The following is a 15,752-nucleotide window of genomic DNA, read 5'->3' as shown; positions in this document are numbered from 1 at the left end:
GTAGAACATATCACACTGATGAATTCTGTACAAGTTCACTATGCGATTCAAATGCAGGTATATATAGACATTCATTCATTCTACATTCATTCATATAAGGATTAAGTAAATACTTTAATGAGGATATTTTCAATCATTTAATGTACAAAATACTACTACTCCAAAGAAAGTAATCACCATCTGATTTATTACAACATGTCACAAAATTGATCATGATTGTGATTTTCTAGCTCTAACTTGATTAAGTGTACCACTAAAACAGCTTCATATTGGTTGTTTTTGACTATACAGCTTATTGGAGTGTTGGTAATTATCTGTTAAATCATATGACTCTTTTGCCTTCTACAATAATGTTCACTTTATACTACTTTTTAGGAATACTTCACTCTCTCATCTCAAACCACTGGTATAAGTTATTGGGCTTAATGAATAACAGAAAATAAAGAAGTAAACAAGAATTCATATTAAATAAAGTTCACCATATGTTACCAGTGAGAATTAATTCAATTCTTAACTTCTTGAGGACTAGTACTAAACAGATTTTTACAAATTATTTGCTCTTTATGCTTGTAGTTGAGAAGAGAATGTTTCTTCTCCTTGATTATGTGTGGGACCTATCCTAAAATGTATCCCATAGTACATTCCAAAATTTAATATAAGCATGCATATGAAATGATCCAACCAACCAAGGGTCTATCCTGTTATCTGCAGGGCTGCTCGATAGTGAAAATGGTCTCTAGATTAATTTCAACCAATATTTTGAAACACAAGAACAACCTGTTTAACATAACTTTGAAAAGCAAAATAAAGGAAATTCCCTCACTTTTTTTATTACCTTGATTAAAAAGATTACTCTTTTGGAAAGTGGGCAAATAGCTACTTCCAAGGCTATTCTGAAGCCCTTTTCAGAGGCCTAATGTGAGGAACTGGCTTAAACTGAACAAGCGATGATTCACTCATTATAGCATAAGTGACATGGAACTTTCTATTGGACTTTGGCAGGAAACATTCCATTAGAAAATTAGAGTGTAGTCATGTGCAGAGAAGATTCACAAAATGTCATAAACAGTAGCATTAAACCAAAAAGATTAATCAGAAATTTAGAAGTGAGCCTGTATATACATGTGCTACTTTGGAGGGTTGGGGAACCTTCTATCGGCTGACTATCTGCTGAGGGCCAGGCTACAGGGGGATGAGCAGCCTTAGGAAGCTCTGAAAGCATTAGGTAGAGAACCAGCAGGCACAGACCATCAGTAACTGAATATATATAAAACATCTCATTTATATTGCTAATAATGAGCCAAGCACTCACGGCCAGATTTTTCAAAATGAGCACCAACTGCAGAATATGTGTAAGAGATGCCAAGGAAATTAACACCATACAGTCTAAGTAATGTCTGAGCAAGTAGATTAATGTTACTTTACTCCAAAAACATTGCCTAGGAAGTCTCAAGTTAGACAAAATGTTAGCCATTTTTAACTTCTGTAAAAATGTTGCCAATTAACAAGATTGGGAAATCCTCTTGAATCCTCTGAAGTACCTGAATAAATATTTTTCAAGTGAGAGTTCCAAGGACATTAATGGAATTTCCAAAGCATTAAACAGCTCATAATGCCTGAAGGAGACCGCCGGGCCTTTTGGAGTCTGTTTCTTTTTATGGCCTCTGATTAGACATGGGCTGTTCATGGAACTTCTGTGATGATGGAAATGCTTTATATCTGCTATATCCAGTCGGTTGCCACTAGCCACTCGTGCAATTAAGCACTTGAAATGGGGCTAGTGCAACTGAGGAAGTGAACTTTTTATTTAATTTTAATTAATTGAAATTGAAATTAAGAGTCATATGTATAAACAACAAGGTCCTACTATATAGCACATGGAACTATATTCAATATCCTGTAATAAACCATAGCAGAAAAGAATAAGGAAAAGTATATATGTATAACTGACTCACTTTGCTGTACAGCAGAAATTAATACAACATTGTAACATAGTATCAACTATACTTCAATAAAATAAATTTAAAAAAGAAGTCATGTGTGACTACTGGCTACCATACTGGGCAGCCTAGCATCTAAAGAGCTCATAACTTTGATAAAAAAGTATATTTCTTTATTAGAAGTCATTCCAGTTAGGCTTTTTTTAAAAATAAAATATGTATTCTAACTATAGATACTAGATAAAAATAAAGTTTAGTCCAGATTCATAGTTGTTTTTTTTTTCTTCAAAGAATCATCTTGGAAATCCTTAAGAGAGAAATATCAATTAAGAGGGTCTCATCAAGAAAAGTCCAAGATGGTATTATAAAAGTCTCATAATCTTAAGCATCATAATATATTTGTAGAGAGATATACTGAACAAGTGTCATCTGAGTGCTGAGTCCTGTATCTTGCCCAGGGCAAGTCACTTACCTGGCGTCGGCTTCACTGTAATATTCTCTCGCCACTATGTCTTCAAACAGTTCACCTCCAGTAACTCTGTGAAGACAAACAAGATATTCACATTAAAAAAGAAGAAAAAACTAGGCATCAATAGATTTGCACCAGTGTTCATATGAAATATATGCTTTCAGATTATTTTAAAAATTATTACCAAAACAGAAAGCATATTAAAACATTATAAGACTCCATAATGTTCAATTTATATTAATCTAAACACTTCCATCTTTTCTGTTTGCCTTTGTATCACTAGATCCCGAGGATACAACTTTCTGTATACCATAAATATACTCAGACATATCTTATAGAAAATGGTTTCTATGAAACTCTTCAATTCTCTAAATATTAACTGAGGTCTGACAAAGTGTGTGGAACCATTTAGGAACATTTTCTGAACAAAAAGAGAGGATAACACATCATGGGTGTAGAGTGTGAGTTTGCAGGCTGTATTTCTCTGGAGGGGCTCGTTTTTTAAACTGCAATGAACATGCCTTTATGGGCTAGAGGTGGCCTTCCAAAATACATACCACTTTGGGGCTGAGTGCTTGATTTTCGTTGTAAAGCAATTTCCTTTATGTTCCATGTCTTTGCCGGTAAAGTAAGACTCAGGTTTTGGCAGTGCCTGAGAGGCAGCAGTGACCCCTTGCCAGCTAGGAAGGAGCCATATCTGTCTGCCCTTCTTAATAAAGTGAAGACTTCCCCACAACTCAGCAACTAGATTTGGTTACTCCAGGAACCAAATGAACCACGGTTCATTTGAACCACGGTTCATTCAGACCGTGGACTTCGAGGTTCTCTAAATAAGGAGATGTAACTATCTCTGGGATTAATTTCTTCTTCAGGTCCAACAGATTACTGCTTTGGGGCTACAATTCCCTAACCAGTGATTCTCTGGTTTAGGCTTTTCTTCTCCCTGCTTAAAAAATGACTCTTTAAATTTTAAAAAGTCATGTAATTTTGTGGTAAAATTTTAAAATATGGAAATGTACCAAGTCCTCCCCTATCTCTTAATCCCAATTCCACTCCGGGGAATAAATCGATTTTAACTTTACACGTGTCCTTTCAGCTTTCTGTGTATCTTTTAACATTTATACTTTTCCCTTTGCAAACACACACAAAGAAACACTTTTCTCACTAAAGTGCAATTGTGCAATATACAACAATTAGGCTAATCGTGTTTTTCATTTTACATTAAATCATGGGCACTGTTTCATGTCAGAAGCATTTTTTTCCCTATTTAAAATAAGTAGTGTGTATGCATGTGTGCACGTACATCTTTGAGAGTATTATTAGAAGATAAATTCTTAAAAGTAAAATTACTGGGTCAAAGAGTATCCACATGTAAAATTTTGGGGGGAAGACAAGGAAAATTACCTTCCAAAATGGTGGTACCTCCAACATTTTGAAAGTACCGACAGGCCCACATCATTACTAATAATGGTTATTGTCAATAAACGAAAATGCCTATCTAATTGGAAAAAAGTTAGCTCATGTTAATACGAATTTGAGTATTAGTGAAATGAATCATTTTCTTATGTATTTATCAGTCATTCCTTCCTCTGTTATGATCTGACTTGATTTTAAAAGAAACTTTCAGCTTTGGAGTTTAACCTCATAAGAGCTAACATTTGTTGAGCGCTTTCCATGTGACACACAGTGTGCTAAGCTTTATGTTAACTGATAAATTCTAATAATTTAGGATGGTTTTACCACTAGCCCAGTGTATTGATGAGAAAATGGAAGTACAGAGAAGTAACTTGCCCAATTTTACACAGCCTTGAGTGGCAAAGGCGGGCCATCCACACCACAGCCCATACTTTCGATCACTACACAGTACAGCCTTTTCAATAATTACACTGTCCATTTTTCTAGAGATTTAGAAGGTATGAGTCATTTGGTCAAGCATCAAGTGAAGGTATAAAACTTGCTGTATGTACATTAGAGAGTGTGAGATAAAATTAATCTAAGATAGTTTTTTGTTGTTGTTCTTGTTTTTTACTTTAATAAGTTCTGAAATATCATCAAACGATAACATGTTCCAGGGATCACCAGTTATTACTCTTGTCTGTATTTTCCTCTCCTAAATGAAAAGATGTGATACTATAAACTGTAAACTTGTCTAAAAGTTTACCCAACTTTCCCCCATCTCCACCGCATTCTGGATATTTGTAAGTCCTTTAATGTTGCAGTTACTATTTTCAATTCTATTACTTTTACATATAAAATGGACATCTAAAATGATTATTTAAAGCTTCATATGGGCTTGTTATGAAAACTATGGTATGTGTACATGTAATTTCATTTACTGGCACAGCTAAGTTTTTCTCCCAATTAGAATCTATGATATTAACACAATCATACAGTGTGCCCTAGACAAATTATGATACAAAGTAATTAAATATTAGACAGAAAGAACTTCCAACAAATCTATTACTGTCTCTATAACGATGATAAAAGTTTTGTGGGATTTCTTCCTTTGAACGTGACCAACGTAGATATGATATATATTCATATTTATCTTTGTTTCTGACCACAGGTAGCAAGAAAATCTGTATATATTACAAACAATTTTGGATTGTTAAAGTGTTTAACACATATTGATTAAAAAGTCCATTTTCACTAATAAAATTGCTACTGCATATATAGTAGCTTCTTAAATATATTATATACTCCATGCGAATCGTCAGATCCTAAATCGCTAGGATCAGGACTTACGGACCTTTGTTACCTTAGCACTGAACCCAGCAACTAACACATAACATTTGTTCAATTAATGAGTACTGAAATAATGATTAAATGAATTAACCAAGTCAGAAAATCATGCTACCCATCTACTATAAGTTTAGAGTTTACATGTGCTTAAAAAGAAAAAGGAAAACACTAAAATTTAGCCATACGTGACAATAGGTTTTATTTCTTAAGGGGTTTGTATCTAAAGAAGAATACTGAAAAGTCAGGTGTAACTATTAAACAAATTTAAGGGGTAGAGAGAGCTTTATGTAGAGTTGGAGATTATGTAGTCAACTGTCTCTGACGGTACTCTTTCTCATTTTCTAGCATTCATTTTTCTCATTATTTAAAAATATCCTTGTGCAAATGAAGCCATTTTGTCATTTTTGCTATATGTATGATAAACGTCTGAGAAGGAAAAAATGGAGTTCTAATAGAACACACTGCCTTAAAGAGAAGCTTGAATTTTCTAACTTTAACACATTTCTATACTCACATGATTGTTTAATGGAGCACAAAATTAAGCAGCAGTTATTACAGATTTTGGAAAATTTTTAGTATGCTATGTGAAGTTTCACACAGTCACAAATTAAATCAGTCTCATGAATAAACTGTTAGATTAATTAATTAGAGATTTTGCGAATAAAGTGGTGTCAGGGATCTGTATGATATGAGGCATATCAATTATATATTTGAAGCATTAATTATCATTTATGAACCTCTATAACCTTAGAGCTTACAGGAAATAAACGATAACTCTAGAACTATGAAAAGATGAGACTCTATATATCAAAAAGATTTTTGTTGTTGCTGTTATTTATGGGAATGCTGATTCATTTTGTGCTATTCAGCAAGAATGAATTATTCATGCTCCTTGTATATATATTTGTGAATTATATCAGAAATAGTTGAAAGTAGTTTCACCTTGAATAAAACATTTATAAAATTTTGAGGATTACAGTTCTGCCTATGACACTGAGAGCAGCTGCTAGCATCCAAGATGTCAAAGATTGGACTTTGGAAGAGAAAATGGCTCCATGTTAACTCAAGAACCAGCACTGATGTAGAGATTAGAGCATGCCCAAGGTAGTGGGGCAAAACCCATGAACCTCAGGCTGTAGCCACATTGGAAAACAGGAACCCAGAGCAGGGCCCAGCTAACACACAGTGAGGAGGCAATCTCTCCAAGGCAGGGCCAGGAGTGTCTCCGAGAAAAAGGAGTAATTCCCCCTGGAACTCCAAGTATAAAGCTGAAGAACAGACCCAATGAGCAGAGGCCACCGGACCTGAAATCCAAGGCTCTGAACAGAGACAGCAGAAGTCACGTTAGCAAAGAATCACCATAGTCAAATTTTTTGTTTGTCCAAAAACATTTCATATGCTGACTTGCATTTGGGTAACGGGTGTGTCTTCCAGTGACCTCCCGGGCAGAAGCTGTGAGTGGTGACGTGTTCGCCTGTGCTACCTGCATGGTGCCCGGCACACTGCCTTCCATACTGTTGAACGATAATAGCAAATATCCATTGGGAGCTCACCATGTGCCAAGCCTAAGCACTGTTCTAAGTCCCTATGGGTTGTAACGCAACAACCTCATGAGGTAGATACTAGAGCTATCATTTCCGTTTTATACACAAGGACACTGAATTAGTGGAGGTTAAGGACTTTTCCCAAGAACACACAACACAAGAAAGAAAGGGTTTGTTTATTCCCATTGTGCTACCCTAATTGTTTCCCCTTGGACACAAGCTGGAGAGCAGGAGAAGAGCAGGTCAAAGATCTCTGGAGAGCCCAAAGGGTCATGTGAAAAGACTGGGAAGAACAGTGACATAAAGGCACTCCCACTTATATCCCCTTTAATTCTTAGATTAAAGTAAGACCAACTGCTGGTGAGGGCTGGTCAGAGTGAAGTTGATCACGGTTCATTAACAGGAGTGTTACTGGTCTTCCTGGCCAGACAATCCTTCACCAAGTGGGATGGTCCCTTGAATAGGCAAGACTGTCAGCACCAGGCCCCACAATAGGTGCCAGTAGCACTACCTTGTCAATCCCACTATTCCCAGTCACCCCAAGGTCCCCCTAGTGTCCCTGATGAGAACCACTGAGCTAAGGGAACAGTCTATGGAGATACAATTGAAAAGTCAGGCCTTCTAAGCACCACCTTCTAACATATAGAGTCAACCAAGCCAATCTCTGGGCAGACATCTATGATGGAACATTGTATCTTCAGTACTTTATAGCATGTCTGACAGACAGAAAGAGCTTAATAAATCTTTATTGAGTAGATAAATTATCAAATAATTAAATGGATGAATGAAACCAGTCCACAATTTTATGGTTTAACCCATATTTAAGCTAGAAACTGAGGGTAAAGAGGCCCAACTACCTTTCATATTATTTATCTACCAATCTCTAGACAAATCCTGCTGACTTTATCTCCAAAATGGATCTGAAATCAGTACTTCTTTCCATCTCCACTCTAATGTCACCAGTCCAAGTCATCACTGTCTGTCACCTGCACTACTGCAATGGCCTCCTCATTGGTACCATCTCCTCTCTTGCCCCTCTGCCATCAATTCCCCAGACAGTAGCTTTAAGTGTACATCAAATCTTGTCTCATGGCTACATGAAGCTCTTAAATGCCTGTGCACTGCTTTTCCAGGCAAAATCCTTACATGACCTGCATGTCTCCTGACCCTCCTTGCTGCCTCTCTCCATCCTGCTCCAACCACAGCAGCCTTTCTCAAGTTCCTCAAGTGCACCAAGCTCCTTCCCATCCCCAGTCCTTTTCACGTGCTGATCTCTCTTCCAGAACATTCCCAACGTCTTTACCTTTACTATTTGGTGAGTAAATCCCTCTTATCCTTCAAAACTTGGTTTAAATTTTATATCCTCAGACCCCCTACTCATCTAAGTTATCTTACCCCCTTAGAACCCTGTATTATACTCCATAACACTTATCACCATTATAATCACGTATTTCTTTGTGTACACATTTGTTTAATGTTTGTCTTTCTACCTGTATGGTTGCTCTGGGAGGGTAAAATCTGTTCCTGCTTCTTCACTATAAAACATCAAGTGATGACACATAGTGCCTGTGACAAGCTCAATAAATGCTCATTAAGTGAATGATCCCAGGGTTTTATATTTCACAGAGAGCAGACGTGTGGGGTGATCACATATCAAGGCCATAATGTTGATGCTCCTGACACCATATCACTTACCATTATATTTTATAAGAAAGCAGGTTATCTCTCAGGCAGTTTTCCCCTGGAAATCATATATTTCAGTTTTGGATCTTATAGTATCTTTCCCATAAGACGGAGTTTGTCTGTGAACTAATCATGTCTGATCACAAATGCAGGAAGTACTTGTTGAATTCATTATAAAGGCACATACTTGGATCAGAGATTGAGAAGGGAATAAAAACATGGTGTTTTGAGGGCAGACAGCAGAAGCAAGAACTACAATCCTGCAGCCTGTGGAACAAAAAACACATTCACAGAAAGACAGATAAGATGCAAAGGCAGAGGGCTAGGTACCAGAGGAAGGAACAAGATAAAACCTCAGAAAAACAACTAAAAGAAATGGAGCTAGGCAATCTTCCAGAAAAAGAATTCAGAATAATGATAGTGAAGATGATCCAGGACCTTGGAAAAAGAATGGAGGCAAAGACTGAGAAGATGCAAGAAGTGTTTAACAAAGACACAGAAGAATTAAAGAACAAACACCTAGAAGAATTAAAGAACAAACAAACAGAGATGAACAATACAATAAATGAAATGAAAAATACACTAGAAGGAATCAATAGCAGAATAACTGAGGCAGAAGAATGGATAAGTGACCTGGAAGACAGAATGGTGGAATTCACTGCTGCAGAACAGAATAAAGAAAAAAGAATGAAAAGAAATGAAGACAGCCTAAGAGACCTCTGGGACAACATTAAACGCAACAACATTCACATTATAGGGGTCCCAGAAGGAGAAGAGAGAGAGAAAGGACCAGAGAAAATATTTGAAGAGATTAGAGTCGAAAACTTCCCTAACATGGGAAAGGAAATAGCCACCCAAGTCCAGGAAGCACAGAGAGTCCCAGGCAGGATAAACCCAAGGAGAAACAGGCCGAGATATATAGTAATCAAATTGACAAAAATTAAAGACAAAGAAAAATTATTGAAGGCAACAAGGGAAAAATGACAAATCACATACAAGGGAACTCCCATAAGGTTAACAGCTGATTTCTCAGCAGAAACTCTATAAGCCAGAAGGGAGTGGCATGATATATTTAAAGTGATGAAAGGGAAGAACCTACAACCAAGATTACTCTATGAGTAATGAGATACAGCAAGGATCTCATTCAGATCTGACAGAGAAATGAAAGGTGTTACAGACAAGCAAAAGCTAAGAGAATTCAGCACCACCAAACCAGCTCTACAACAAATGGTAAAGGAACTTCTCTAAGTGGGAAACACAAGAGAAGAAAAGGACCTACAAAAACAACCCGTAACAATTAAGAAAATGGTAACAGGAACATACATATCAATAGCTACCTTAAATGTGAATGGGTTAAATGCTGCAACCAAAAGACACAGGCCCTCTGAATGGATACAAAAACAAGACACATATATATGCTGTCTACAAGAGACCCACTTCAGACCTCAGGACACATACAGACTGCAAATGAGGGTATGGAAAAAGATACTCCATGCAAATGGAAATCGAAAGAAAGCTGGAGTAGCAACACTCATATCAGATAAAATAGACTTTAAAATAAAGAATGTTACAAGAGACAAGGAAGGACACTACATAATGATCAAGGGATCAGTCCAGGAAGATATAACAATTATAAATATATATGCACCCAACATAGGAGCACCTCAATACATAAGGCAACTGCTAAGAGCTATAAAGGAGAAAAACGACAGTAACAATAAGAGCGGGGGACTTTTAACACCTCACTTACACCAATGGACAGATCATCCAAACAGAAAATTAATAAGGAAACACAAGCTTTAAATGACACAATAGACCAGATAGATTTAATTGATATTTATAGGACATTCCATCCAAAAAAAGCAGATTACACTTTCTTCTCAACTGCACACAGAACATTCTCCAGGAGAGATCATATCTTGGGTAACAAATCAAGCCTCAGTAAATTTAAGAAAATTGAAATAATATGAGGCATCTTTTCTGACCACAACACTATGAGATTAGAAATCAGTTACAGGGGAAAAAAATGTAAAAACCACAAACATATGGAGGTTAAACAATACGTTACTAAATAACCAAGAGATCACTGAAGAAATCAAAGAGGAAATCAAAAAATACCTAGAGACAAATGACAAGGAAAACACGACGATCCAAAACCTATGGGATGCAGCAAAAGCAGTTCTAACAGGGAAGTTTATAGCAATATAAGTCTACCTCAAGAAACAAGAAAAATCTCAAAATAAACAATCTAAACTTACACGTAAAGGAACTAAAGAAAGAAGAACAAACAAAACCCAAAGTTAGTAGAAGGAAAGAAATCGTAAATATCAAATCAGAAATAAATGAAATAGAAACAAAGAAAACAATAGCAAAGATCAATAAAACTAAAAGCTGGTTCTTTGAGAAGATAAACAAAATTGTTAAACCATTAGCCAGACTCATCAAGAAAAAGAGGGAGAGGACTCAAATCAATAAAATTAGAAACGTAAAAGGAGAAGTTACAACAGACAACACAGAAATACAGAGCATCCTAAGAGACTACTACAAGCAACTCTATGCCAATAAAATGGACAATCTGGCAGAAATGGACAAATTCTTAGAAAGGTATAATCATCCAAGACTGAACCAGAAAGAGTTAGAAAATATAAACAGACCAATCACAAGTAATGAAATTGAAACTGTGATTAAAAACCTTCCAACAAACAAAAGTCCAGGACCACATGGCTTCACAGGTGAATTCTATCAAACATTTAGAGAAGAGCTAACACCCATCCTTCTCAAACTCTTCCAAAAATTGCAGAGGAAGGAACCCTGCCAAATTCATTCTATGAGGCCACCATCACCCTGATACCAAAACCAAAGATACTACAAAAAAAGAAAATTATAGACCAATGTCACTGATGAATATAGATGCAAAAATCCTCAAAAAATACTAGCAAACAGAATCCAACAATACATTAAAAGGATCATACACCATGATCAAGTGGGATTTATCCCAGGGATGCAAGGACTCTTCAATATACACAAATCAATCAATGTGATATACCATATTAACAAACTGAAGAATAAAAACCATGTGATCATCTCAATAGGTGCAGAAAAAGCTTTTGACAAAATTCAACACCCATTTATGATAAAAACCGTCCAGAAAGTAGGCATAGAGGGAACCTACTTCAACATAATAAAGGCCATATATGACAAACCCACAGGAAACATCATTCTCAATGGTGAAAAACTGAAAGCAATTCCTCTAGATGAGGAACAAGACAAGGTTGTCCACTCTTGTCACAATTATTAAACATAGTTTTGGAAGTCCTAGGCATGGCAATCAGAGAAGAAAAATAAATAAAAGGAATACAAATTAGAAAAGAAGAATTAAAACTGTCACTGTTTGCAGATGACATGATACTATACATAGAGAATCCTATAGATGTCACCAGAAAACTACTAGAGCTAATCAATGAATTTGGTAAAGTTGCAGGATACAAAATTAATGCACAGAAATTTCTTGCATTCCTATACACTAATGATGAAAAATCTGAAAAAGAGATTAAGGAAACACTCCCATTTACCATTGCAACAGAAATAATAAAACACCTAGGAATAAACCTAACTAGGGAGACAAAAGACATGTAGGCAGAACACTATAAGACACTGATGAGAGAAATTAAAGATGATACCAACAGATGGAGAGATATACCATGTTGTCCTTGGATTGGAAGAATCAATGTTGTGAAAATGACTACACTACCCAAAGCAATCTAGAGATTTGATGCTATTCCTATCGAATTACCAATGGCATTTTTAACAGAAGTAGAACAAAAAATCTTAAAATTTGTATGGAGACACAGAAGACCCGAAATAGCCAAAGCAGTCCTGAGGGAAAAAAACAGAGCTAGAAGAATCAAACTCCCTGACTTCAGACTATATTACAAAGCTACAGTAATCAAGACAATATGGTACTGGCACAAAAACAGAAACATAGATCAATGGAACAAGATAGAAAGCCCAGAGATAAACCCACGCACCTATGGTCAACTAATCTATGACAAAGGAGGCAAGGATATACAGTGGAGAAAAGACAGCCTCTTCAATAAGTAGTTCTGGGAAAACTGGACAGCTACATGTAAAAGAATGAAATTAGAACACTCCCTAACTCCATACACAAAAGTAAACTCAAAATGGATTAGAGACCTAAATGTAAGGCCAGACACTATCAAACTCTTAGAGGAAAACATAGGCAGAACACTGTATGACATAAATCAAAGCAAGATCCTTTTTGATCCACCTCCTAGAGAAATGGAAATAAAAACAAAAATAAACAAATGGGACCTAATGAAACTAAAAAGCTTTTGCAAAGCAAACTACAAACAACATGAAAAGACAACCCTCATAATGGGAGAAAATATATGCAAACTCAGCAATGGACAAAGGAGTAATCTCCAAAATATATAAACAGCTTATGCAGCTCAATATTAAAAGAACAAACAACCCAATCCAAAAATGGGCAGAAGACCTAAATAGACATTTCTCCAAAAAAGATATACAGATGGCCAAGAAGCACATGAAAAGCTGCTCAACATCACTAATTATTAGAGAAATGCAAATCATAACTATGATATCACCTCATACCAGTTAGAATGGGCATCATCAGAAAATCTACAAACAACAAATGCTGGAGAGGGTGTGGAGAAAAGGAAATCCTCTTGCATTGTTGGTGGGAATGTGAATTGATACAGCCACTATGGAGAACAGTATGGAGAGTCCTTAAAAAACTAAAAATAGAATTACCATATGACCCAGCAATCCCACTACTGGGCATATACCAGAGAAAACCATAACTCAAAAAGACACATGCACCCCAGTGTTCACTGCAGCACTATTTACAATAGCCAGGTCATGGAAGCAACCTAAGTGCCCATCGACAGACGAATGGATAAAGAAGATGTGGTACATATACACAATGGAATATTACTCAGCCATAAAAAGGAACGAAATTGGGTCATTTGTAGAGATGCGGATGGATCTAGAGACTGTCATACAGAATGAAGTAAGTCAGAAAGAGAAAAACAAATATCGTATATTAATGCATATATGCGGAACCTAGAAAAATGGTACAGATGAACCGGTTTGCAGGGCAGAAATAGAGACACAGATGTAGAGAACAAATGTATGGACACCAAGGGGGGAAAGCGGTGGGGTGGTGGTGGTGGTGGGATGAATTGGGAGATTGGAATTGAAATGTATACACTAATATGTATAAAATGGATAACTAATAAGAACTTGCTGTATAAAAAAATAAGTAAAATTTTTTTTAAAACATGTTATTTTATGATTCTTGGGAGATAACTAGCTATGTTTATATTCCATTTTTTGAAGAACTGAACCCATATACCTGTTTTTTTTTTTTTTTTACTATAATTGAGTACAGAGATCAAGAATATCTATATGTTCAACTTCTGTTTGATATCATGCCCCTCTCATATGTTCAAAAACGTTCAAAGTTCTTGGTGAATGATGAGTTTTAAGATGAGTCAAGCGGTGCAACCATGACACGAGCAGAATGAGATTTGTCAGCCAGTTGTGATAAAGTGCCAACGGTGGGCATGCAGGCGGCTGATGCAAACTTGGGATGGACGGATTCAAAACACAATTCTGGTTCATTGTTAATGCCACTGTTAGTATCTTTTTTTAGCTAAGATCAATTTATTATGTAAGTTATTTTCTAGCTGAATACCCAGTATTTGATAACACCTCTGAAGTAGTAGATTATCTGAGGTTGACCAGAAATGGTTTTCTCAATGGATGCCAAATTGCATGATGAAAATCAAAAAAGGCTGATAGTTGCTTTAATAGAAGGTCCAAAGAGATTCTTATTAATTCTGATGTAGATAGATTTGTTGAGGAATTACAGTAGAGATAATAAAACTGAGACAGGCCATTGGAAGTGTTCCATTCAAAACCTGAGTCAGGCCAGGAGGAAAGGCAGCACACTGGGGGAGGCTCAGTGTGGGATATTAAAGCAGGACAGTGTATTCATTGGCACTGTCCAACTTGTAGCATTAAGCAGAGTGGGGGAGTGGGCTGGGGTGGCAGGGTCTGAAATCCTTCAAAGGAGCACTTACTTTACTCCTGTTTTTCTGTGTAATCAATCTTTCCCTTCAATATCATTCTGGATTTCTGTATCCTCCCTCAATTCTAAAACTCATGCCAACTCTGCTTTTTAATCCCCTCCTCATTCCGTCTTTCGCAAATGCAGATGAAAAGTTTGAACCACTAACAAAAGTTCATATTCTTAAAGTTTTTTCCTCTTTGATGACCACGAAAAAGCATTAATGAAAATAGTGCTGCTAACCACAATTAAGGGCACATAGAATAAAACAAATGCAGAAATGAGATAGGTTATTTTTGTTCTGTTAACATCACAGACCTCCTCAAGTGAGCAAGTCAGTCATTAAGCTTATTATATATGTGTGTGTGTGTGTGTGTGTGTGTGGTTTAACAAGATGCCTTAATCTAAGATTGCTTAAATGCTCAGGCAATATTTTGCAAAGATGTACATTTCAAAATGAATGCTTCCTGAAGGCAAGGAATAGACCACGATTCTATGCATTAAAAAAAAAAGTTTGATACAAATTAAAATCATAGAGAGATACCAACTCACACGGCTTAAGATGGTTACTATAAGAAAAACCAGAAAATAACAAGTGTTGGTGAGGACGCAGAGAAACTGGAATACTTGTGCACTATTGGTGGAAATGCAACATGGTACAGCTGCTGTGGAAAACAGTATGACAATTCCAAAAAAATTTTTTTAAACAGAATTACCATATGATCCAGCAATTCTACTTCTGGGTATATACTCTAAAGAATTAAAAGCAGTTTCTTGAAAAGATATCTGCACTCCCATGTTCACAGCAGCATCATTCACAATAGTTAAAACATGGAAGCAACTCAAGTGTTCATTGGCTGATCAGTGGATAAGCAAAATATGGTATATGCAGATAATGAAATATCGCTCAGTCCTAAAAAGGAAGTAAATTCTCACATATGCTACAACATGGATGAACCCTGAGGACACTATGCTCAGTGAAATAAGCCAGTATGATTTCACTTACATGGGGTACTTAGAGTAGTCAAAATGAGAGAGACAGAAAGTAGAATGGTGCTTGCCAGGGACTGAAGAGAGGGAAGAACGGGGGGTTATTGTTTAGTGGATGCAGAGTTTCAGTTCTGCAAGATGAAAAGAGTTCTACGGATGGAAGATGATGATGGTTGCCCAACAATATGAATGTGCTTAATGCCACTTAACTGGACATTTAAAAATGGCTAAGCAATTTTTATGTTATGTACATTTTACAATACAATTTTTTA

General features: G+C 36.3%; 1 protein-coding gene across 32 annotated transcripts in view; it reads right to left on the bottom strand.

Moving 5' to 3' along the window:
• Window positions 1-15,752, bottom strand: part of CAMK2D (calcium/calmodulin dependent protein kinase II delta) — a 275,015-nt gene that overhangs the window by 81,923 nt on the left and 177,340 nt on the right. For all 32 annotated transcript variants that reach the window (XM_060299011.2, XM_060299029.2, XM_060299023.2 and 29 more), the window contains exon 5: window positions 2,413-2,478. In XM_060299011.2, the coding sequence (XP_060154994.1) occupies window positions 2,413-2,478 (66 nt within the window). The remainder of the gene's footprint in view (window positions 1-2,412; window positions 2,479-15,752) is intronic.

This window comes from Globicephala melas, chromosome 5 (genome assembly GCF_963455315.2).
Source record: "Globicephala melas chromosome 5, mGloMel1.2, whole genome shotgun sequence".
Taxonomy (NCBI): domain Eukaryota; kingdom Metazoa; phylum Chordata; class Mammalia; order Artiodactyla; family Delphinidae; genus Globicephala; species Globicephala melas.
The sequence above is the reverse complement of the archived record's forward strand: the minus strand, read 5'-3'. Positions and strand labels throughout refer to the sequence as shown.